This window comes from Nicotiana attenuata, chromosome 6 (genome assembly GCF_001879085.1).
Source record: "Nicotiana attenuata strain UT chromosome 6, NIATTr2, whole genome shotgun sequence".
NCBI classification, from domain to species: Eukaryota; Viridiplantae; Streptophyta; class Magnoliopsida; order Solanales; family Solanaceae; genus Nicotiana; species Nicotiana attenuata.
In genome coordinates, this window is record NC_031994.1 from 67,342,487 (window position 1) to 67,369,243 (window position 26,757).

At 36.0% G+C, this 26,757-nt stretch overlaps 3 protein-coding genes across 3 annotated transcripts; 2 read left to right on the forward strand and 1 right to left on the reverse strand.

Moving 5' to 3' along the window:
* LOC109227131 (junctophilin-3-like) lies at positions 392–3,085 on the forward strand. The gene is made up of 3 exons (XM_019392164.1): positions 392–1,517; positions 2,262–2,490; positions 2,711–3,085. The coding sequence occupies exons 1-3, from the start codon at positions 670–672 to the stop codon at positions 2,879–2,881; spliced, it is 1,248 nt and encodes a 415-aa protein (XP_019247709.1). The 5' UTR covers positions 392–669; the 3' UTR covers positions 2,882–3,085.
* Positions 10,167–20,194, reverse strand: LOC109227132 (putative prolyl-tRNA synthetase associated domain-containing protein 1). The gene is made up of 13 exons (XM_019392165.1): positions 20,089–20,194; positions 19,343–19,419; positions 19,044–19,103; positions 18,914–18,967; positions 18,718–18,778; positions 18,436–18,512; positions 17,391–17,440; positions 17,202–17,284; positions 15,748–15,818; positions 15,481–15,637; positions 11,066–11,202; positions 10,865–10,963; positions 10,167–10,432 (listed from the first exon to the last, which is right to left on the reverse strand). Exons 2-13 carry the CDS (start codon positions 19,379–19,381, stop codon positions 10,361–10,363), a joined length of 960 nt encoding a protein of 319 aa, XP_019247710.1. The 5' UTR covers positions 19,382–19,419; positions 20,089–20,194; the 3' UTR covers positions 10,167–10,360.
* Positions 22,039–26,092, forward strand: LOC109228301 (transmembrane emp24 domain-containing protein p24delta3-like). The gene is made up of 4 exons (XM_019393454.1): positions 22,039–22,553; positions 24,155–24,367; positions 24,501–24,577; positions 25,664–26,092. Exons 1-4 carry the CDS (start codon positions 22,347–22,349, stop codon positions 25,806–25,808), a joined length of 642 nt encoding a protein of 213 aa, XP_019248999.1. The 5' UTR covers positions 22,039–22,346; the 3' UTR covers positions 25,809–26,092.

Below are 26,757 nucleotides of genomic sequence, written 5' to 3' on the forward strand. Positions count from 1 at the left end.
TGTGGTACCGGACACCGGGTGAAAACCAAAAAAGAAAAAAAATTCCTAGAAGTAGTTTAGTTAAGAAAACACTAAAATAACACAAGTATAAATATGTAAATTTTTGCAAACTAACTGTGTAATAATCATTACTAGAACAGATGGGGAGGAGGAATGTCTTAAAACTAGAAAAGCGAAGATACTTAAGTACATTGGTTGTGGCACGTACAAAATAAAGAGAGAAAACTAGATGCCAATGCCACGACCAAATCTTTCCGTCAAAGTCGGGAACTTGCACAAAGAAAACCACGAGCGCCTAGAAATATTTTCCTCTAAATCCATCCGTCCGAATATAGATCTACGGCTGAAATTAAATCAAGGTGGCTCCACAATTCACATAAAACCCGCTCCACTTTCACCTCTCCCTATTCTTCTCTCTCTCTAATTACACATACACACACACACACACTCTCTCTCTCTCTCTAGAGACAGACGCTCTCTTTTTCTCGTTTTTTTCTACTTCAAAAAACCTGCTTAACCTGCGCACTAGGAACTGCTTAACCTGCGCCCACCGCCGCTGAGAGATGAAGCAGTTATTCGAGTTTGTTATAAGAAGAATATCAAGATACAGGATGGAACAGTGAAGATCCAACGGCTGAGATTACAGATAATCATCGGGACCCACTAACAATGGAGCCGCAGAAAAGCCAGTCGAAGCTGACGAGGACCAAGTCTTCACTTCTCCGGTCGTCTCCTACTCTCCGGTCCTCGTCCCTCCACAGCATATCTGATGATGAACCGGACATTGAAGAGCAGAAGCCCCATAAAACCGGCTCAAATCCGGTTCGACCGGTTTCATATTCCGGTCCGGCCAGGGCAGCTCCTGTTATAACAATTTCCTTGCTCTCTATATACACACTGTTCTATTTCTTCAACAGGGATGGCATGTCCACGTCGGAAAATCTCCTCATCGCACTGATTTTCATTGCCGTTTTGCTGTTCTTCGCCGGAAAAAATAAGAGTTCAATTCATCAATGTCATAACGGTTTAAAAATCATGTGTAATGAGTACGGGAAGAAACTCGGTTTAATATCTAGTAGTAATAATAAGAGTAAAGTGCAATGGTTCATTGGGGAGCGAAAATTAGACGGGAAAGAGAAGCAAATAGTGAGAGAAGGAGTGGAAGTTTACAGCAATGGCGACATGTATGAAGGGGAGTTTCATAAGGGGAAGTGTAACGGGAGTGGTGTCTACACGTTTTTTGTGAAAGGGAGATATGAAGGGGAGTGGATTGATGGAAGGTATGATGGGTATGGGATAGAGAGCTGGGCTAGAGGTAGCAAATATAGAGGGCAGTATAGGCAAGGATTGAGGCATGGCTATGGAGTGTATAAGTTCTATACTGGTGATACTTATGCTGGGGAATGGTGTAATGGGCAGAGTCATGGCATTGGCGTTCAGAGTTGCTCCGATGGGAGCTGTTACATTGGTGAATTTAAACGCGGTGTAAAGCACGGCCTTGGCTGTTACCATTTCAGGTAAACATTATGTACTAATTTCTTTATGGATTTTAATTATATACACCAATGATATAAATGTTAATTGTAACCTGTGATAGTAGGTTAGTTACCATTTTATCATATTATCAAGATAGTTACATGTAATTTACCTAATAATTGATCTGATTATGTAGATTGATTTTTACACTGCATAGAGCTTAAACTCTTTCTTTATTTGGACTTTGTTTGTTATGAAGTATTTTTCTTCAGATCTGGAAATTTCCAGTTGTTATATGACTGGAATCTTTATTTGTTTGTGATAGCTTAGGTACAGTTCATTTTGTCAGATTCCTTTTTAATTGTGAGATTTACAGATAGGATCAGTGATAATTCTTGTGATATGTAGCTCAAGCTTGGTTGCATTCTTGTAGATGTTATATTGACTTTTCTTTTTGGACTGTGGTTTCTTCTTGCATAATGATGGATTTAGGACAGAGTTCTGTAGCAATATTAATGCTTACAATTTTACTGTTTGATGGCATTTTGTGAATTTATTAGCATCAAAATCAAGTCCTGAGTAATTATATAAATTGGATTTTTCTAACATTTCTTTCCATTTAGAGTGAAGTTCTTGTCGCTGTCTGGTTCTTGATTGTTTTAGTATTAAAATGAGTGGGAGTAGGTCATAAGCAACTGGGACAGCTGCTACTAAAATAATTTTTTTAGCAATCTCTTTCTTCATTTGGGATTGACTATGAGCTGTGTATCACTAATTTGGCGCAGGAACGGGGATCGATATGCGGGGGAATATTTTGGAGACAAGATTCATGGTTTTGGTGTGTATCACTTTGCCAATGGGCATTGCTATGAAGGGTCATGGCATGAGGGTCGTAAGCAAGGTTACGGAATGTACACATTTAGAAATGGTGACTCGAGGTGTGGAGAGTGGGCCTCTGGGAATCTCAATACTCCATTGCCCCAACTTACTGATGCCGTCCTCCGAGCCGTTCAGGTAAAATTTATGTTCTGGTCTAAGACGGTCAGTGAGGATTCATATAGTCGACTCCAATTTGCTTTGTGATTGAGACTTGTAGTTGTTGTTGACTTCTCATTTAATACCCTCACCCTCCTCCTCCTTGCAGTTAAGTCTCTCTAGTTATGCAACTGCTCAAACATTGACTTGTTATCATCTTTCTGATTTTTTCTCATGTGGTCTCTGGTTATTGTTGCAGGCAGCTAGAAAGGCAGCAGAGAATGCAATTAACATACGTAGGGTGGATGGCCAAGTGAACAAGGCAGTGATGGCAGCAAACAGAGCTGCCACTGCTGCCAGAGTTGCTGCTATTAAAGCAGTTCAAAACCAAATGCATGGAAAATTCTGTGACACTAACAATTACTACTGAGTCTTTACTGGCGCATTAAAGTTTGGTAAATGTAAATTTACTACTAGTATGCAAAGTATGAATGAATATTCCAAAGCCACCCTGGCTGGCAAAATGCCCGCTGGAGGTTGAGTTTAATGCCTTAACGTTTGGTTGACCACAATTGTAACTTGTATATACACCCTCTCAACCTACATTACATCAAAGAAGATGATTTTTTTCCAATTTTGCACTTCCGTTTTCCTTGCAAGAGTTAACATACTATTTCGCCTTCGCATCCTGTGTTCACACCAAATAATACAATTTAATCTTAGCACTTTAAAATCAAAGTGAGAATAATGGTTTAAGTGATAAATGCGCATATGAAAGACATATGTCTTGCATTTATTAGTTTGATTTAAACGCTGATTTCTTTTGTTTCTGGTTTGTTTAAGAAAAGCTATAAATTTGTTCGACTGCTTTTTGCTAAAAAAAAGGTGAAATTCCAAACCAGCTTAGATTTACATGCGATAATTGAAAAATATTTACAATTTCAAAAGTAATCGAAATTGGCCACTTTTCATGTAAAGATATATTTGAGCAAAAACACAATTCAAAATTTAAAAAATATTCCAGCATAATATACTGGAGTTCAAATTTTTTATATGTGAACTTCCAGTATATGCTGGAAATTCATATACAAGTGCTTCAATCTCCAGTATATTATGCTAGAACTTCCCGTGTTGCAGCAAAATAGTGGTTATTTTTCAGTGACTTCGCAAATGCTGACTATTTTTCAATTATCAGTCCGAAAACTGTTAAAATATCATGGTATAGCCTGTTTTCACACTGGTCAATGAAAAATAGCCAGCGTTTATCAAGTCAATGAAAAATAGCCACTATTTTGCTGCAACAGGGACCGGTCCAGTATAATATACGGGAGTTCTGGTGCATTTGTGTGCGAACTCCAGCATATTATGCTGGACTGGTATACTTTGCTAACTCCTGTAAAATTTGCGGGAGACTGGAGCACCAGTGGTCCAAACTCCAGTATATTATACTTGACAATTATACTTGCTGGAACTCCTGTAAAATTTGCGGGAGACTGGAGCACCAGTGGTCCAAAATAAGTGATTTTTTCAGATTTCAAGAATGAATTAATTGTTTTTTGCCTACACTGTCCTTGGAGTAAATAGTGTTGGAATATGTGTTAGGAGTGTTTATGTGAGATAGTAAAGGTTAATATGGTCAATTTCATTGTTAATTAATGCTAAAAGGTGGATTTCTTAATTTGTGTGAAAACATCCAAAAAATCAATTATTTTGCCGGAGGGAGTATCGTTCTTTCAATAATAGATTCTTGGGACTCTGCATTCTTTAGAGCTGCTTCATTGGATCAGCCTTTTCCAAAAATTTAAGAAAGTGAAAATGTCAGTTTCCTTTTATCACATTCTATATGTTATTTGGAAGTCAAATGTGAGTAAATTTTCCTGAGCATGTCTTTTCTCAAACTGAGGAAATGGCCCATTTACAATATTAAAATTAAGAAAGTCTCCCTTTAAGATGCTTTGTGTGTAAAAAATAAATTTCTTATGTGTAGAGTAAATCTTCCATATATATATAAAAAAATATGATCATAAAATTAAAAGCGCGTCTGCAAAGACCCACAGAACCATTTGTAAAATTGTTGATATGTGCAAATCAAATCAAGATCAATAAGTGATCAGTCCTAATAATGTACTTAGAACACTTTTCTTCTTAATTGTAACAGTAATATCTTTGACTTTCTTTTTATAACGCCAGAGGTTCAGATATGATTTGGAGAAGGTAAGAATTAGGTAGAAATTGAACGACATAGCAGCAATTTCACTAGTATTAAACTACAAATTTTTGACTTTAATGGGATAATTATTTTGCCTGACCATCTTATTTCACATTTTTTTAATTGTATAGTTTGAAATTTGGACATATCAAAAGCTAAAAATTGAACCATACAATATCAGCTAAAATAAAATATCTTTACATAATCAAAAGAGTAATAATAAAGAGTGGAAGCCTCGTGTTAGATCATAATGCATGTTCTCTGGTGGGTAATAAATATGAAAGATTCATTATTGTGCTTTGAATTGCAATTATAAAAGCCTCACTTGTTTTTCACGATACCATCATCACTCAGAACTCGTAATTGCTATTTAGTAAAATAATAATAGTATCTTTGATTTGAATAATTATTCTCAAGTCAAGATTCAAGAAGACTAGACCTCCGTTTGGCCATAGACTTTGGCAAGTTTTTTCAAAAAAAAAAAAATTGGGAAAAGCTGTTTGTCTATCGATTTTATCCATATTCTGAAATTTTTTGAAAACATTCCCAACTCCCAAAACCAGTTCTAGATCCGTTTTTGGTTTATAATTTTATCGTTGGATTTTTTAACAATTTCAAAAATTACCCATTTTTTTTATCTTATAATAAGCCCACCGTCTATTATGACCCAACTAATCCACCAGCTAGTTACTATTATTTTTTTGGGAGTGATGAATTTTATAATATTATTGCAGAATATGGCGCGACTTAGGATTACTGAGGACATGGCCCTTGACAGGGAATTGTGGAGGTCGAGCATTAAAGTTGTAGGTTAGGGGGAAGTTGAGGATATTTCTACAGCGCACTAGAGTGAGACTAGCCAGTTAGGAGTTAATCTTAGGATGCTACTGATCAGCTACTGATGCAGGGCTTTATCTGTTGGATATTAATATACCTCCCATCTTTTTCGTATTTCCTATATTTCTTATATTGATGTTATTTTGTTATTTTATGATATGGTATGTATTTTATGTTATTTTGTGTTATTTTAGTATGAGTCTATTGATAGTACTAATATATCGTCTCTTGTTGCTTTCTTGAGCCGAGGGTCTCCTTGAAACAGCCTCCCTGTCCCTCGGGGTAGGGGTAAGGTCTGCGTACATATTACCCTCCCCAGACCCTACTTGTGGGATTATACTGGGTTGTTGCTGTTGTTGTTGTTGTATTGCAGTTTGACGAATTGTAGTGGTTAGTAATTGTGTTATAGCAGTTGATATTAAAATATTAGGTTTTGATTTTAGGTAAGTGTATTATGTAGTTCATTATAAAAATGATAATTTTGTGCCAAACTTATCTATGTTTAGGACTATGGCCTGGTTTGGGGTAAATTTTGAAAATAGCCAGATTTACAACTGGTCGTTCAAAAATAGCCCAATTTCAAAAGTAATCGAAATTTAGCCACTTTTTATATAAAGATAAATCTGAGCGAAAATACTGTTCAAAACCCGGAAAATACTCCAGTATATTATGCTGGAGTTCCAGCATAAGTATACTTGAACTCCAGCATATTATGCTGGAGTTCTAGCATAAGTACACTAGTACTCCAGCATAATATACTGGAGTTCCAGCAGGTATATTGGTCCAGTATAATATACTGGAGTTTGGAGCACCGGTGCTCCAGTCTCCAGTATATTATACTGGAGCCAGCAAAGTATACCGGTCCAGCATAATATGCTGGAGTTCATACACAAGTGCACCGAACTCCAGTATATTATGCTGGACCGGTCTCTATTGCAGCAAAATAGTGGCTATTTTTCATTGACTTGGTAAACGCTGGCTATTTTTGATTGACCAGTCCGAAAACTGGCTATACCGTGCTATTTTTAACCTGGTTTGCGGTAATGATAATGAATGTCATTGATGCATATACAGGATTAGCAAGTTTGTTTGTTGAATATTGTCAAGTATTTTTTATAGTTTTTAGAACTTATGGGTATAAGTCACGTACTCACGTTTCATGTTTTCTCAACCAAAAAAAAGTGAAATATATTTTGAAAGATTGTTTAACGCAAATTTGAAAATTTATGACCAAACGCTAGCTAGAATGCCATCAAATCAAGGAATTTATAGTAATTCTGGAATTGTTCCACTTATAAATCTTAGCCGTCCTTTAAATAACAAAAGAAATTATTAAAAAAAGATTGTCAAAATGATGTAACTTTTTCAGACTATGATATAAATTTGCAAGAAGAATTTGGTAGTTGAAAAAGGGCATTCTTCAATGAGATCAAATCTTGTAACATAAACAAAAAATTACTTAGTTTAACACAATAATGCTGCAAAACTTTATTTCAATAAAAATTAAGAATAAGAGGGAAATAGTGTAGCGAGAAATACCCCGCACAAATGTACAAGAACACACACTAGGCTGATGTGTTAACACATGTATACCCGAAATTTAAATGATTCATGTATTTTTTCTTTTTTCTTTTTGCCCAACAATTGTATAGTATTATCATATAGCAAACTATAAACAAATTCTAGACAGAATATAGCAGGATATAATATGCATGTATAAGTGTAGCAAGATTATTTCATACTCATCAATTCCCATGCCCATGTTACACACATGCTAGAGATGGCCTATGTTAGAAAATGTGATCGGTAAAATCCGATCTGAATAAAATCAATGTTTACACTAAATTAATGAATATAAATAAAGTATTCGTGCATAAATTTACCACTTAACTCAGTTAATCGTGGTTGAATAATATATATTTGATATTAATAATTAGCTGTTAACATTAAATTATTTGGTTAAATATAAACTTTAGGTACGAATAAATATTTATAAAGGTTCCCATCTGTACATGAAATTATTTTCTTGCTTCTTTATAGTAAAAATAGCACCGGCTAGCTAGTTTTTGGACTGATCATTCAAAAATAGTCAGTGTTTGCAAAGTCATGAAAAAATAGTCACTATTTTGCTACAATACGGAAAGTTCCAGCATAATATACTGGAGATCGATGCACATGTGTATGAACTTCCAGCATATTATGTTGGATCTCTAACACGTGAAAAGTTCCAGCATTATATACTGGAGATTGGAGCACCTGTGTATGAACTTCCAGCATCTTATGCTGGACTGGTATATTATACTGGAACTCCAGTATATTATGTTGGAAGTCCAGTATATTATATACTGGAGTATTTTCCGGATTTTGAACAGTGTTTTCGTTCAGATTTATCTTTACATGAAAAGTGGCTAAACTTCGATTACTTTTAAAACTGTGGCTGATTTTGAATGACCACTTGTAAATCAGGCTATTTTTAAATTTCTCCCTTCTTTATACGACGTTGCAATTTCAATTGGAGATACCAATTGATATTATACGTTATATTTAATCGTTCATTTCAGTAATAAAAACACAATCTGACTAATATTCAGATCAAGATCGAATCACTTACTGTTTGTTTTGTGAAAACCCCTTAATTAAGGATGGACAATCTTATTTTTTAAATTTTATTTTATCATATATTTAGATGTAAGGAAAGAGAATTACAAGATAGAAAATCGAATCCTGATCAATAAGGTCAAAGTTTAGATAGTGAACCAACTACACTACTAAAATCCTGATGGACAATCTATTCTAGTAGTATGTAGGAGAGAAATGGCATCGACTTGAGTCTAAGAGAGTGTTTGGATTGGCTTTTAAGTCGGACAAATCAGCTTTTACGCTCTCTTTTTTAAATCCTTTTACAGTGTTTGCTAAAGTCAAAATAAATAAATTAAAAACTGGTTAAAAGAAGCCAAAAACAAGTAGTTGGGTATGGGCAACCCTAACTTACCAAACGGGCTCTAAGTTATAATAAGTAAACGAAGTTGGAATTATTCTTGAGGAAGCACATGTTAGGGCGGTAGGATGGTGGGGTTCTTTACTGAATTTTTTTTTAACTTTTCATGCATGCTCGATCCACAATCTCTGTTTCTCCTATTTTTTTAAAGACTAAAGTGTTAACAACTTTGTTGTTCTTTTCTAACTTTTACTATTCTTCTCTATGTTGTATACATTTTCCTTTTACTTAAACAAACCATAAGCTCCCTTCACCTTCCTTTTTTTGCCCCTACTTTTCTAGATTTTTCAATCCAATACCCCTTTTTCCTCATGCATCGCACCAAATATCAAATGTGATGAGATGGATGCGATCGCTTAACTCTTAAAGAAATATCTCGGGTTCGAATTTTGAAAAACGAGAAAATTTTAGTAGAGAGAGTGCTAACTATGTGCAGCGTAAATTCAAATTAGTCGGACCAATAGATTTCAGACAGTGAATGCATAAAGCTATAAAAAAAAAAAAAAAAAGGAAAAGAAACTTTTCCAGTTGACGAACCACCCATTCGTACAGTTCCGTAATTGGAAAGTTGCCTACTTCTTATGCAAGAACAACTTAATAAAACCAAAAACTGGTAAGATTGCTAAATAATGCAGTAATACAATGTGATCCGACCAAAAAGAATGAAGCCAAATGCATGAAAACTTGTTAATTTTTATTTAATATGGAATTCATGACTTTCATTGATTAAGCAAAAGTTGTGCTCATTTACTGTTTACGGGTCAATTTGTCTTTACATTAATTTAATAATTATACCTATTTAAGATAAACATTAATCTTTATATCAATACTTGTGCCTAGTTAAATAAGACATGCGATGTTCTCGCGGAACAACTTGCTAAGGGTTACAATTCAAATTGTCCTTATAATTTAAGAGTACAATCTAGTAATCTTTTATGGCTGCAGCTTTCAATTGGATTTCTCTGTCCCTTTGTTAATTATAGTAGTAAAAAAAAAAAAAAAGATATTTACAACATAAATATCATCACTTTTATTAGTGATTGTTATCAAGGGAACGTTATAACAATTTATTGCAAGTGTTATCGTTTGCATATTTAGTGTTACTCTATATATCTCCATGATTTGACTAATCCTTGACAATTGTTTTGGTGGTTTCCATAACATGATTAATCCTTGAAAATAGATTGCTTAAATTATAATCGTCCATAACCCATCCATGTTACTATTTTTTTAGCCAGTTAATTAAACAGACCCTAGCTCCAAGAAAGACATGGAAATACTAATTATGATATATCATTATCAAATGCATAGGACAGAGTAGTCATGCACTAAACGTGTATTCTTGTGCATGTTGATTTTATTTTGAGTGATTATCCATTGTTGATAAGGTACAATTTTTCTTTAAAACGTGTCTAATATTTGTGAGACACACCTGTTCATGAGTAAATAAAAAATGTGTTCAATCTTTATGGAAGACACATGGTATGATATATTATTTTTTTCATTCTCAATATAGAAACCAACCAGAAAATGATGTATTGAGTATCTATAACTTCGTCTGTGGGCTCTTTATTTTTTGATCTGTGGGGGCATATTATGTTGCTATATTAGTTGAATTAAAAGAAAGTAAAAATATGAGAGATATCAAAGGGGCGAAAAACTCCCACCACAAGTAAAAATACTTGAAAGAAACATGAATTTCTCTATAAAATCTCATATGTTATTCCTCTACTGACAACAGGAAGAATGGTTTTGAGTATTTAATACAAGGAGCAAATTGCTCTTTGACAAAACCGCGCTCACTTGAATGGGATAATTGTATCGCTTTTCATAGGACACGTTAAAATGAAGGGCAAAAGTGTGTTTTATGGACGTTTTGCTTGATGGCGAATGCCGGCTTGAAAACCTTCAGAATACGCAGTGTTCTTGAACATCGTCTGCACAAACAAAGCTATGGTGAAAAGAAAATACCATACTCAACCTACTTAGAGGAACTTAACTTTCTCTTTTTACTTCTCCCAGAAAATAGTGGCGAGCTGGAACCTTTTTTTTCTTCAAAAAACCAGCCAACAATTATTCTGATAGTTTTGGCTTCAGAAAGTAAAGCTCAAAATCCCAGTTTGGAAACTGTCCAAAAACTAAAACCATACTGACTACTTCCATTAATATTATGATTTTTGTTTGACTAATATATCTGTCAGAAGTGAAATAAATTCTGTCTAAGTTGGGATAGACTTGCCTACCATTTCATGTGAGATATATTTGCTTTGTTGATGCTCAAGTATAAAGATTTTTGACAACTGCATGAATGTAAAATCATACAAGAAGATTTCATCAAAGTGATTCAGGAAGAGGAAATAGGTACTCACAGCCATGCTCTTGAACTCTGTTGCAAGCTTATTCCTAATTTTATTTGATATGGCTTCACCAAGTTTCTCGCCGTGTTGCTTTACATTCTCCTCTGTTATCTGGATTTTTTTTAAATGAGATAAGTTTTAACTGGATGTTACATTTCCCATATCATCACAATAAATATGTACTTATGAGATAAAAGTGCATCATTTCCTTACCTCTGAAAGAACTAGAGATGATGTCTTCTCTAGAAAGTCTTCAACAAATTTTTCAGGATCAGCAAAGGAGTTCGGTGAGCTAACTCCATTTGATAGTTTCTCCTTCCACATATCAGTTGATGGCTTAACAGCTTTAGCTATTTGAGCAAAAGGAATTATTGAGGTCAGTTTCCTTCATGTCTTCACAACCATATCAAATTCCAAAAAGAAATCCAAAAAGATAAGTTGAAGGTATAATAAAAATAATTGTATGGATTGGCACCAATTCATGGTTGAAGTTATACTAAGCCCCACTTCAAATGATCCTTTAGTTTCTCAGAAATTTTTCGGTATACAACCGAAGACACTATCAAGAACCGACCACTGTCATGTAAAAAAGGAAAGAAATTGAACTCCTATGGAAGGAGACTGTTAAATGGATACCTGAATGCTCTTATCAGCTGGGAAAGTAGAATTAAGGGCCACATTTTGAAATTAACCTTGAACTGAAAAGCTCCTGAATGCTCTTATCAGCTGGGAAAGTAGAATTAAGGGCCACATTTTGAAATTAACCTTGAACTGAAAAGCTCCAAATTTCAAATCTGACATCCACTAACAGCTGAGAATACCAGCCTAATGTTACTAATCGTTCTCCAATAAATTAGGCTGTAGATTCAGTAAATTATTCTGAAAAATTAGGGATCGGATTTTTTGTCTGATCTTATTATAATCGGAAAAGGTCCATTTATGCCAGTAAACTATACGAAATTGTACACATTTGCCCGTCGTTAAAAGGTGGACTCAATCCATATATGCCTTTTTTTTCAACAGACCTCACTAGTAAAATATTTAGCACCAGATTTTGACACGCGTCACAATCTGGTACATTCCATCTATGCCCTGATTTAAATAATAAACCAACCCGGCCCATCACCCTTACTTTATTACACTGACGTGACCTGGTATTCTATTTTAATAAACCCCAATCTTATTTTATTATCCCACTCTCTCACCTCACTTACTTCTCCCAATTTCTTCTCTCACCATTTTCTTTAGTGCAGACTGCCAGAATTTTTTGATTTTATAGGGTTTAAGCCAAAACCCTAAAACAAGCTGAGATGGAGTCTTCTTCTCCGACTGCAGGGGAAAGGAAGCAACCGGAGGAGGAGAACTCCGATATGGACTCAGAAGCTAAATTCATCCTCCTCAAAGAGGGTCACTTTAGCACGAACCTGCTTCTACGAGGTAGCAGTTCCAACTAACTAGACTTCAACCAACGACGAAACAATCCATGGAACCCTCTCAAACCCTTCGTATAACGGCGAAATGGCAAAAACCTACCCCTTCAAGCTCGACCCATTTCAGGTAGTATCTGTTGCGTGCTTGGAACGTAAAGAATCAGTTCTTGTATCGGCACATACCTCCCCTGGAAAAACAGCAGTCGCTGAATACGTAATCGCAATGGCATTTAGGGATAAGCAAAGGGTTATTTACACTTCACCTTTAAAAGCATTGAGCAATCAGAAGTACAGGGAATTAAGCCACGAGTTTTCTGATGTTGGGAAAAAAACCGTAATGGAGCAGCTATGGTGAGAGGAGAAATTGGGGGAAGAAAGCGAGGTGAGAAAGTGGGGTAATAAAATAAGATTGGGGTTTATTAAAATAGAATACCGGGTCGGGTCGGTTTAATAAAATAAGGATGATGGGGTTGGTTTATTATTTAAATCAGGGTATAGATGGAATGCACCAGATTGTGACACGTGTCAAAATCTGGTGTTAAATATTTTATTAGCGAGGTTTGTTAAAAAAAAAAAGGCATATGTGACCCACCTTATACACGGCAAGGGCAGGATTGAGTCCACCTTTTAACGACGGGCAAATGTGTACAATTTCGTATAGTTTACTGGTATAAATGGACCTTTTCCGTATTATAATTTGTTCCCACCTCCCAAGAAAAAATTTAATGGAGAAATCCCCAGTGACGTACGATTCCAAACTCCGTGGATACAAGTCATTTTGAAAGAAATTAAGTTTTCTTTCTTTAAAGCTTAATAAAAAGTTTTTGGTAATTAAAGGAATTATTTCTTATACGATGTTTTAATAATGAAGTTGAGGGGGCTATGCGTAAGATGAGCAGGGGCAAAGCGACCGGGCCGGATGAAATCCCGGTGGAGTTTTGGAAGAGTGCGGGCAAGGCAGGCTTGGAGTGGCTCACTAGGTTATTTAATGTCATTTTTAGAACGAAGAAGATGTTCGAAGAGTGGAGGTGGAGCACGATGGTTCCTGTATACAAGAACAAGGGTGATATCTAAAATAGCAATAACTATCGAGGTATCAAGCTGCTTAGCCATACTATGAAAGTCTGGGAGCGAGTGGTAGAGCTAAGGGTGAGGAGCAGGGTGTCTATTTCCGAGAACCAGTTTGGGTTTATGCCCGGGTGTTCGACTACAGAAACCATCCCCCTTGTTAAGAGATTGATGGAGCAGTATAGGGAGAGGAAGGACTTGCATATGGTGTTCATCGACTTAGAAAGGGCGTACGATAAAGTTCCGAGGGAGGTTTTGTGGAGATGTTTGGAGGCTAGAGGTGTACTTGTTGCCTATGTTAGGTTGATTAAGGACATGTATGATGGAGTAAAGACCCGACTGAGGACGGTGGGTGGGGACTCAGACCATTTTCCGGTTATGATGGGGCTGCATCAGGGGTCGACACTCAGCCCTTTTTTGTTTGCTCTGGTGATGGACGTGCTGACGCGCCACATCCAAGGGGAGGTGCCGTGGTGCATGCTATTTGCAGATGATATTGTATTAATTGACGAGACGTGAGACGGTGTGAACGCATAATTAGAGGTATGGAGGCAGACCCTGGAATCTAAAGGTTTCAAGTTGAGCAGGACCAAGACAGAATACTTGGGGTGTAAGTTCAGTGGCGAGACTCAAGGGGCGGAAGGGGAGGTGAGGCTGGACTCGCAGGTCATCCCTAGGAGAGGGAGTTTTAAGTACCTTGGGTCTATTATTCAGGGGATGGGGAGATTGATGAAGATGTCACACATCGTATTGGGGCGGGATGGATGAAATGGAGACTCGCTTACGATGTTTTGTGTGATAAGAAGGTGCCACCAAAACTCAAGGGTAAGTTCTACAGAGTGGTGGTCAGACCAACGATGTTGTATGGGGCAGAGCATTGGCCAGACAAAATCGCTCATGTCCAGAAGGTGAAGGTAGCAGAGATGAGGATGTTGAGATGGATGTGCGGGCACACCAAGTTAGATAGGATCAGAAATGAGGTTATTCGCGACAAGGTGGGTGTGGCACCTATTGAGGATAAGATGCGGGAAGCGCAGCTTAGGTGCTTTGGTCATGTGAGGAACAGGAGCACAGACGCCCCGGTGAAGAGGTGTGAGAGGTTGACAATGGAGGGCCTACGGAGAGGTAGAGGTAGGCCAAAGAAGAGGTGGGGAAAGGTGATTAGGCAAGACATGACGCAACTTCAGCTTACCGAGGACATGACCCTTGATAGGAAGGTATGGAGGTCAAGAATTAGGGTAGTAGAGTAGGTAGTCTAGAGTGTTCATAACAGTAGTATTGGCACGCAATCTCGCTTTCTGTGGGTAGTAGGTTTTTATGACTAACCGTTGTTTTCTTTCATTATTGATTACCTTACTATCTTGTTGTTTTTATTCTGCTTTTATATGGCTTTTGGTACTGTCCCTTCTTGTCTATATTTTCATTAATGTGGTGCTTATACTTTCTTGAGCCGAGGGACTATTGGAAACAGCCTCTCTATCCTCCCAATGTAAGGGTAAGGTCTGCGTACACACTACCCTTCCCAGACCCCACGATGTGGGATAATACTGGGTATGTTGTTGTTGTTGTAATGTTTTAATAATGTTTGCAGTCAATGACTGACCAACAGTTATGCTCAAAAAGAAGTAATGAAAAAGAATAAAGAAATGGATAGTTTTTTTTACAAGGTAGCTGAAATGTCATTAAAGGCATCAAGAAGATGCAAAGAAGAATAAAGAAATGGATAGTAGTAGTTTTGGTTAAATTAAAAGATCAAAATATTGGATTAGCATTATATATAACGGGAACAATGTCAGTTACCACACATTTCTTATGTCAACTTGCTTCACTAATATTGACAATCAAATAGTATCATGTTTGTACGTAATGGAATCTTAGAGTGCTTATTTGCAGTGTCATTATGTATTCATTACAGCACAAGCATTTTGATTATTGTACCTTACATCTTTGGTAACATACACAGATGGATGTGGAAACTCCGGTGAATCTAATTTGTGGAGATTGGATTCCCACAAGGTAGGGTACACAAAGGACAAATAGTTTGCTGACCTTCAACGTATTATAATATGCACAACTCATGTTGAATGCAACAGCATAATCAGTAAAGTATTAACATTGCCAAAAGTGTACCTGACACTCCAGTTGACTTGTTACTGACAGGGGCATGATTCGTGTCAGAAACTTGCACAGGAGTTGTTTTGTCTGGTTGTCCTGGTAGGACAATTGTATCAGACGGAACAAGAGAGGCTAGATCAGGAGGTTGATCCTTTCCTACTGGAGGATTAGCCTTAGAAGTGAGACAAAAAAGGTTATGTAAGAAACAGGAGCATAATCAATTTTCAGACAATTCATTGATCAAGCATATGAATTCAGCCAAGCAACTAGATATGAGATCACCTCCAGGTCAACATAGAACGGTTGCTTTCCTATGGAACTCAGGAATTTGTCGAGATCACGAGCATTAAGAGCTGCAAGAAGTATCTCAGCCACATAATCACAACCAGACACTCAAGAATATAAATGCAGAATTCTGTATTAAGCTTGAACTGGTAATCCCCAATATTGTAGTTCTGGAAAAACTCAAATCTATGTCTCTCATTAAATACCACTTGCACTTTTTTTTTTTTTTTTTGAGAATGGTTACCACATGCACTAATTTCCTAATCTCCGGTTGATTTTCATCAACACTTATGCAGCAACATGGAAAGGTATCATTCTCCAAGTAAATGTGAAAAGAAAATTGAAGGATACACTACCTTGCACAAAATGAACTAGGACGTGGAGAGTATTAAAGGGCAATATACATCAACTGTTGGTTAAAAAATTTAACAATAAAATGCACTTGGTGATCAAAGGTAAAAGCTACCCTTCGATATTTGAGATTAAAGTGCAATACTATAAAAGTTCTAAGATTTAATACCCACTTGTGACTTCTGAGCATAATTTATTAGCCAGACTAGACAAAATAACATATAGTGACAACTTAGAAAATCACCCCCACTAAAGTTCAAAAATTATGTGTGAAATAAGATAAACCGGAGAAAAGCTTGAGAAAATGCATCAAGACAAATGTCTTAGCCTGCGCTGTCTGTATTCAAACTTTTTAATGTATATTAGTACATGTGGACATCTATATACACTTCTACACAATCTAACATCCCTCTTAAGCTGGTGCATACAAAGTTATGTGCCGAGCTTGTTAAATACATAACTAACTTGGGGACCAACCAGAGACTTGGTGTGTGTGTGTGTAAATTGGCCATCTTTTACAATTTTTATGAAATTATCGCCTGAGATTATCTTTCCGCTTGGTCCTCTCATGAAAAACTGGATTTGATGCAATGTGAAGTACGACTTGACTATCACACACAAGTTTCATCTGATTAAACTCTTCAAACCTCATTTTTTGAATAGTTGTTATAAGTTCCCAAGTAGCAATCACCGCGGCACTTGCTGATTCCATTTCCTAGTTTCTATTTATTTTAATAATCGGTAATGGTGTTCTTAAGGTGAAGGTATTTTTGCAAGACGAAAACAATTTTGGGATTAAATAGTAACTAACGAAACTTAAGATGAGTGAAGAAGTACTTTTTTCAGATTTTTTTAAAGTGTAATGACACCTACTGCGCTGACATAGGTCCGTGTCATGCACTTTAAAGTTTAAAAGTGGATCAAGGTGAAATTTGGGGGGGGGGGGGGTAGGGGGGGAGTATGTATTAAGCCTTTACTAAATGTCAAAGATCTGCTCTACCATTAGGGAAAGAGGGAATAAATTATTGTTTAGCTAAGAAGTCATGGAAGAATATATGAGGACAATGAAAGTAAAATCTACACAAATCGGACTGTCTTACCAATTGTAGTATCATTAGAGAGTGGGTGGAAGAAGCAGCATTCCTGACTTTTAAATCCCTGATCTAACAACAAGGAAACATGCCTTGGAAAAGGAATAGCAGGTTATCACCTTAAGAATCATTGACACATAGGATCAATGAAAACATCAGAAATTTCACTATAGCTTAATAAAAGAGTGAAATGAGTACCTTGCTGAATCATTTACAAGTGCAAAAGGAGTGACACAACCTAGCGGCACCTTACATAGCAATGAAGAAGAAAATATTAGAGGAGTTGCCAGCAAATTAAAGTCATCAACAAAAGATGTAAGAAAGATGATTCGGATCTCTCTACAGCATACATTTTAGTCAAGCCAACATTCTATAAGTCACTCATTAAAAAAAAGAGATCTATAAATTTGATGTAGAAGAGCATCACCAGATTTAAAAATTTCCTCAACATATCTCAGCATCAAACTAGCTATCAAAAAGCAAGGAACTATCTCTTGTGAAGGAGGTTCTTATCATCAATGGTTTCAAGAACGACCACAAGAAAATTTCAAGTAGGAAATTACATTTATAAGAAATATGTGTTAAATATAAAGGTTAAGCCAGAGAAATTCAAGCTCTGTCGAAAGAGGAGTTGAGCTTATTACTAGCCAGCTGATCTTTTCATTGACCGGCCAACAAGTTATCATGAGATAGCTCATGGTCAACTTCTCTTTTGAAAGAGCAATACTATTTCCAACAGAAAAAATAGAAATCCCTAAAAGGATAATCAGCTCATTTCACTTTGCACACCTTCAAGCACTTGGCGAGGAGGATTTTTGGAAAATCACAGATCTAGCATGCCATGTTCAATTACACCACCTATGTCATAGGGACTTGGTATCACAATGAATAATAAAGGTGTCATGTTAGTCTAAGTCTAGATTATAATATGAAAGGTTTAAAGATAGAAAAGTTTTATCCTCCCTTCTTCAAAATTTATTTGTACTATTTTCTCTTTTTTTCTGTTCCAGTTCGACTCCTTTAAAATGACAAAATATTCCATCTTCAGAAAGTAACCTAATATAGACTAATAGTGCTTTGTTTCTGATGGCATGTTACAGTTGTACAAAAGGCTCTTTAGGGCTTAACAACTAACAGCAAAACACAGGGAGGGGGAAGAAACAGCAAAGTAGGGATACCATCATCTTAATCAACACAATATGGAAAAGAAAAGGAAAGGATAACACATTATAAATTGACAAACCTGAAGTACTTCCGCAAGTGCTTCTTCAGGAGCCATTCTTAACCCTCCTTTTCCCAAACCAAGCCTCTGAGACAAAACTGCTCAGTTTCAACAGAATGCATAGTATCCATTAAAATCAAAATACTTCACATTTACAAAAAAGGGAGACAAGGCATGTAGTACAACAGCAGTCTCTACTGGTATGTAAAATGTGATCATAGATATTTTCTTCCCATACACCACTCTATACACGATCAATTTTATGCCTTTATCCCAAAGTAATGGAAACTAAAGAATGAATACCTTTCAAATCTACATTGGTTTTCGCCATTGCAGAAACAACGTAGAACCTATGTTTCTTATCCTGCATCAGAAGTAAGGTGTGCCCATTATATTAAGTACATGAGCTTGAATGGATTTAAGTTGGACTTACTAACTTCTACTGAAGAAAGGTAAAACAAGCTAACATACAAATATTACCACAAGAAGTCTGTCATACCTTCAAGAATAAGTTTTTACTCAATGCACCCTTCAGATGCCCAACATGTTTTGCCTGATGAAAATGAGAACGTAAAAAACGTCATCATAAATGGAAGACCAATTATACAGGATTCGACAAGTTTACTTACCTGTGCTTCAACTGTCAAAACCACAGGGTGTTCTTGTTTGGTGAAATCAATTTGAAGTTCCTGAAAGAACCCAGAATATTGATTAATTACAGTAATATTCTTGCTAGCATGACATCTCATCCTCAAAGATGTTATGAATGATAGAAACATATTCAATTTCACTGATAAACAAGACAAGATAAGCTATTGATTTGCAGCAACTTTAACATTATTTTGAATGAGACCCTCTTGGTCTGGAATTAAGAGTTTTCCAATACATATATCAAAGCAACCGAGAGATCTGTGGATGTAGAAGGAACCTGTAAACGGGTAAGCAATTGCTCCTTTGTGCAACCCATTTTGTCTTTTGTAGAAATCTTCTGTGCAGGTCCACTCTCTGCAAATAACACAAGAATTATTGGATACATCAGTTTCCAATAACCTTAAGGACACCCGGGATTCCCTTTAAGTCAGAGATTCTTTGAACGCCTTTCGCTAACATTACAGCAGAATCAATGGCATCAGCTTCATTAGCTGCGGATGCATCGGAATTCATTCTTCATGTAGCCACACAGCGAGAAAATGCAACTTTGGGGATATTGAGATCGGCGGTATAAATGCTTCTTAGCCAGGTGCTGACAACTCATAGTGATAATACTTAATTTTTTATAGTCTTATTCTCTTTATCCTTTTCTCTGGTAAAATACAATGTTTTAGATTTTTCAAAATTAGATTTGTACACCTCTCAATTTTGTCGCAAACAAGAGTGTTTACTCTCACCAAAGATGAAAATATCTGTACAGTATAAGTTTCTAGGAAACAAACAGCAAAACTCAGAGGCAGAGTAGTACACAACTTCGGAGCTATTATTACATGGAAGCAAATAAAAAAACGCATATTCTCATAAAATACGAATACAAATCGGAGCTGAATTTTGGCAAAGCATTTCCTTCGATTCACATTTGGTAGTTTACCATAACAAAATAATTAGAACAAGGGTTAGAGTTATCGTCGGGAATGTAGAGATAGGGAGGGGGAGTGCGTGGCAAAAGAAGGTGGAACTTACAACTGGATTTCGCCGCAGAAAGAGATGGAAGGAGGCGGACCGCGGCTGAGAAGACTTCCTTTGTCTTTGGATTGCTGTTTCTTATTCATTTTGACCCAAATAGTTCCTGAAGTTCCAGTTTTGCTCTAACCTGGTCCTGTAAGTATAACACCGAGCAAAAAATATTCTCTAAGTTTATAGTTTTGGTGTACTTTTGGTCCTCAAATGACGGATAGACGGGGTTAGTATATCTTAATGGAATTTCTTGCAAAATATGACCCGTATAGGGTGTGTTTGGTACGACGAAAAATGTTTTCCGTGGAAAATATTTTTCAAGAAAATATTTTCTTGAAAAACAAGTAGTAATTTTATTCACTTTCCGGTGTTTGGTACGCAAATTAAGGAAAATGACTTTTCAAAAGTATTCATAAATAATTTAGATATAATAAACATGAAGCCATAAACTTTCAAACACCATCCGAACCCACATTTTTCATAAACTTCGAACCGTTAAACTTTCAAAACCGCGAAATTTCTAACCCGTAAACTTTATAATTTCTAAACCCGTAAACTTCCAAACACATAAACCTCCGAACTCAGAACTTTGGAACTTGTAAAATCTTGAACCTTTAAACCGCTAAATAAAAAAACTAAAACTAAAAAATATATTAAAAAATATTTTTTTTCGGGGGGAGGTGCAGGGACGGGGGGAAGCAGTTTTGGGGGATGCAGAAAACGAAAAGATAGAAATTTGAAATTGCAATAAAAAAATATTTTTTGCGGGAGGGAGTGGGGGTGGGGGTGTGTGGGGTGGAGGGGTAGTAGGGTGGGTGGTAACGGAAAAACTGAAATTTAGAAAAAAAAAAACCTTTTTTGGAGAGAGGGGGTGGGTGGGTTTGGTGAGGGTATGGAAGGTTGAGAAGGAGTTTTGGAAAATGTTTTCCCTTCTCTTGATAAGGAAAATATTTTCCTCCAATTGGAGGAAAATGAGTTCATAAGGAAAATGTTTTCCAAAACATTTAAGCCAACCAAACATGAGAAAATTAGAAAATATTTTCCGAAAAATATTTCCTTCATACCGAACACACCCATAGTCTTTTTAAGTTTAACAATTGGTTCAATTTTGATATTTGAACTTGACGATTCAATAAATTAGTGGCTCAAAGCAAAACTTTAGTTAGAGATCTTAAATATATTTTATAAAGTTAATTTATATTTTTATTTGAAGTAAGAGTTTGTGATAAAATTAAGGAAGGATAAAAAAGAGTACACAATTTAACCTATTCAATATCCTTGTTGTTTGGCATGATGGACATATGATTATGATGAAAGGGGTAAAAGAGAACTTGCTTTTTATAGCGTTCAAAGATTGAATAATTGAATGTTGCAAATTTTGCCTATTTGCATAACTCACATACTTGAATTTCTCCCAATTAATATGAAATTAAATTGCTTAGTCTGTTAATAATAATAATAAATTGTAAAAATTTGATTTTACTACATATAACATTACTAATAAGGCCTCAATTTTATTGCGGCCTAAAGTAACTACTTGATTTGCTTGGGATTGAGCTAACTATCACGCTAGAATATCTTAATTTGTATATGTAATACAAGTGAACCATGTGAAAATTTTATTCTTCAATTGAGGAAACCAAGGGGAATCTGATAAGTTAATAGAATTTGCAAGTAACCAACACAAAAGAGAAACCCCTTTACTTTTGTGTTGGTCATCTACAGATTATGTTAACTTGCCAAATTCCACCTAATTTAGTGGCTAAAAATGCATGAAAATGGTAGACTTCCAACATATCTTTTGCTCAATTTTTTATATTTAGAAGACAAAGTTAAACCAATCCTTAAACATAAAGGAGGATTTGGGTAAAAATTTCGCCTTTTACGTCCTAACTTAGAGTTCTACCCTTACAAATCCGATTTGAATTGGTCATTCTTTAAATCGAAAAAAAGAAAAAAAACAGCGTGGCGCCAAGCTCAATCTCCCTCGGCAACGCACCCTTCAATATCCACCCGCGTAAACGAGCGTGCTGAAACATCTTTCCTCCAAAACCAATCACGAAGCGCGTACACAAACCACAGTCTCCTTGCATAAAGAATGCATGTCTCACCTAAATTCAAACTACTCAGAATACTGTTCTTACCAAACGTGAAGATTCTGCAAATCCGGCTTACTTAAATATACACGATTATCCTGTAGTCCGAGAGGTTTTTTTTTTTGTATGTGATTACACAGAAATAAGGGGAGTGAAAAAGTGGGAAGGATGAAGTTGGCGGAGGTATTAAAAGTACTTCTGGTGGCGGCTATGGTGATGACGACGGCGAAAGCGATATGGCTAGAAATGCCGGCTACAGGGATTAAGTGTGTGTATGAGGAAATCCATAATAACGTCGTTGTTTTGGCTGATTACGCTGTCATCGGTGACGAGGAGCATGCCCAAGCTAATATTCTTCCCACTATTTCCGTTAAGGTAATCAAACGCATATCTGGTTTTGCAAACCTTGATTCAGTATCTACTGTATTTTTTATGAATTACAGATATTGGTTAACATGTTGAAGCTATTGAATTTACAGTCATAAGGAGTACTAAATCCAGTAATTTAGCAGAAGAAATTTTGCATTCTTCTATAAAGTATCGCAAATCATAGGAGTGGGTTCAGAGCATATAATTGAAACTAATTCAACAAAGGAAAAAAATCCTACTACTCTGGTTAGGACTTTTTAGGAAATGACATTTATGAGGGAAGAGTTAGTGAAGGATTTTCTTCCTTCAGTAAGGTAATAGATTGTATAAAAGCAGCTTCAGTCACAGTAATAACCCCCTCCCTTATCTGGTGTTTAGTCTTTTAGAGAGTAGTAATAAGTTTTCAGAATTTGATGTTAAACCAATTTCCGCCACACATAACTGAGACCACACTGTCATTAGATATCACTGGGGTTTCCCTCACGGATTATCCTGTTTGACCAAAAAGTATTAGGCCTTTTTGTTAAACTAATTAAATAAGAAGATAGAGGGTAAATCGTAGTTAAAGATAATTAATTCTAGATTTGAGATGGATAACTTGAATAAAAAAATATAGTTGAGTACAAATGTTGGCAGTAGTTATGGCCGAAAGACCATGCAGTAAATAACATTAAATGGCAATAAAATGTAAATAAAGGAGAAGATTCACCCAAAGTTAAGTGAGGCGGATCCTCTTTCATTTGATAAAGATGAATGATATACAAATACAAGAATCTTAGGACCCTTTTCGGATCTAATGGGGAGTGTGGGATAATAGATCATTTAATATGTTTAGAGAGATGTGTTTTTATTTTGTCGAGAGATAGAGGGTCTGCTTTTTTTAGAGAAGTCCCCCCTCTTTTCTTTCCTCATTCTTCCTATTTATAAAGATATCCCTATAAAACCCTAAAAAAGTATAATTACAGGGAATATTTAGTAGAATATTCCCTTTGAAGATTCCAAAGCAAAACTAGCCGTTACTTCTATCTGTATTGCTCGATCTCGGCCTTGTTGATGATCACTGCTCGACCTCGGCCTTATTGATCACTGCTCGACCTCGGCCAGACAGCTCAATTCGATTCGCAGGTTACTCATGACAATTGTCTCCGCATGTCGAATTTCTCTGATTTGATTTTGACCCATACATATACCATGTTTCATATCCCGATAGAATAATCCTATTAGGAGTAGTACTTTTCTCCTTATAGGACATGTGTACATAAAAAAAAATTAACTTAGCGAAGGGGGAAACTGGAGAGTTCAATTCAAGAATGCAAGGGTTGAAATTACGGGACTAGTTCTAGTCTTCCTTTATGCGAGAGAATAATTGATTATGATATCAATTCATGGTGCAAATATGGGGCAAACGTATCTGCAAAGATCAAGTTTTTAGACAACGTGTAGGTGTTGTAAACACAATTGGAGCATTTTAAATCAAATTGCATTGCATGAATTACTCTTAAGCTTGTTGATTTTATTGATCGTGAATTCAGATGAGAAAATAACTTCTGATTTTACACCTTTTCTATTCATGAGTTACATAAACATTATCTGAACATTATTTTCAGGTTACATCACCATTTGGAAACAATCTCCATCATGAAGAAAACGTCACGTATGGTCAATTTGCTTTTACAACCACCGAGGCTGGAAACTACATGGCGTGCTTTCGGATGAATAGCCATGCCCCAGGTAGTAAAGGTGTAACAATTGGTATTGACTGGAAAACTGGTATTGCTGCCAAGGATTGGGATTCAATTGCACGGAAAGAAAAGATCAAAGTAAGTTTATGATTATATCACTTTACTCCTGGTGCCAGTCTGGATTGGGATTCAGTTGCACGGAAGAGGAGAGCACTCTGTTCTTTCTTTTATTTTTAATTTTGTATTCTTTTACTCTTCCTTTCCCTTTCAGGACGTTGAACTTGTGCTGATGATATTGCAAGATAGGGTGCAAGCCATACATGAAAAGTTAGTCAATCTGAAAAAGAGGTAATTTCCAGGTTTGAATTTGCTGAAGTTTGCTTCTTTTTAACCCCAGATTATATGCTTTTGCTATTCCTTTTAATGCCACCATCTTCTCTTGCTTCATGTTTCATTTTGAGTGGCCAAAAGTGTAGAAGAGTTTGAACATCTAAACAAAAAAATTTAAGGCTATGGGTAAAGTAGCCCCAAAAATCATAAATTCCTTTGGAATTCTTTACAGAACTAATGTTGTGCAGGTTTATCTTTTTAGCACACTCCTCACATGCATAGTTCTAAGTTTTCAATGTGGAAGAGACATCCTTTTCTGGTTTTTTCTTTGAAAAGACTGCAGTAACTGAAAAATGGGCCTGGAGTATTCCAGGAGCAGAGTTAATGGCTTGGTGGCTGAATTGAGAGAGAGAAGTCCAGAAAGGATCAATGAGATGAGTTGAAAGATAGAAAACTCCGAGTGATAGAATAGGTAGTGAGAAAAAGATTGTAAAAACAGGTTCACTAAAATTTGGTACTGATACCATGTGAAAATATTGGAGCATCCAACCTAAACTTTAAGGTTATGGAGGCAGTAGCCCAAGGTATCATAAACCCCTTTGATTAGTTTACACAACCAATGTGAGATAGGTTTATTCTTTAACATAAAGAGGTTATGTATATTGTCAAACAATATCTTCTGTATAAGATATTACTTTCTTCATTCTTCTTGTTGTGTTTTTACAGTTTTTACCTAAATCTTGTTTCATGTAAAGGAAAAAAGTTCCATAAATCCAGGAAGGATTCTACACATAATTGGAAACAAAGATGGTGAAATTTTAAGGAACAAGTAGAGGGTCCATAGTAACTTATCATGGTATAGCAATGGCTTATGGATTTGGAGTACTTGGCAGAAAATGCCATGTTTTGATTGGTATAATAGTGGCTTATGAATTTGGAATACTTGACAGAGAATGTCATGCTGTTTACTGCCACTTCACATAACCATGAACATTTAAAACTTGATTTAATTCAAACACGCATATTATCCAACAATGTTTAGTTTTTATAAAATTATGGATACTACATTATAACTAATGTATTTCTCATCGTTTAACCATGCAGGGAAGAAGAAATGAGAGAAGTGAGTGAGAAAACTAATGCCGAAGTGGCATGGTTCAGTATATTGTCCCTTAGCGTCTGCATATTGGCTGCAGCTATGCAAGTATGGTATTTGAAGCGCTTCTTTAGGAAGAAAAAACTCATATAATTTTATGAGTATGATAGCTTTTCCTCTTGTGGGGAACCATAGCTCACAGAAAATTAGCAACGACGAAATTCTTTCCCTTTGTACCATGAGAGCATCTTCCATTCTTTTCTCTAGGCTTATATTGTTGTGTAGTTCTGAGATTTGACTGGAGTTGGAATCTAAGTTAGCAATAGTGACAGATATCATCTCTTATGGCAATGTAAGTTGTAACTAGGTAAGTTGAGGAAACAGTTTTGCACTTAAATGTGCTTGTCTTCTGTTAATGGAATGTGTCCGAAACTACATATCCACATCCCAGTTGCTCGCAGCAGCAAAATTAGAATTGGCTAAGACATTTGAGAACTGGCTTTCCACGGTGATCCTCTTCAATAGGGTCAGCCTGGAGGACATAGATTCAGTATAATTCTTGAGCTATCAAGGGCTACTCGAATGTCTTCCAAGTTCTCTGTATATGTCAATGTGCAGAGAAATTGTTACTTTGTGCATTGTCTGAACTGGCATAACACAAGAAATACGACCAACTCGGTCGAGTATCTTCTGCCGATGTGTTGAGACTCAATCTTGATCACTTGGTCCTTATCTAATGATTGTTGTAAATGTGGTGCGGTCTAGTAAATACAGAAGTGATTTCCTATAGATATATTTCTTGAAAAATGATTTTGGCTGAAACGAATTTCTCCCTTATTCATATAACTAGTCTTAGGGTACCCCATGTCATGAATATATAAACTTTTAAGTGGAAGTTTTTGAAAAAGGTAAATGTTGATTCCATTTAGTTATCTCAATAAAGGAAGAAATCTTTTTCCACATAAATCCTCAAATGCCTTATTATGATTTCTAAAGACTTCTGGGAATATCTTATGAAATTTATTGTTATTTTTGTGACTAATACTGAACGATATGTGCTTTGACGTATTTCCCAAGTCAATGAGTAAATAATTTTAAAAAA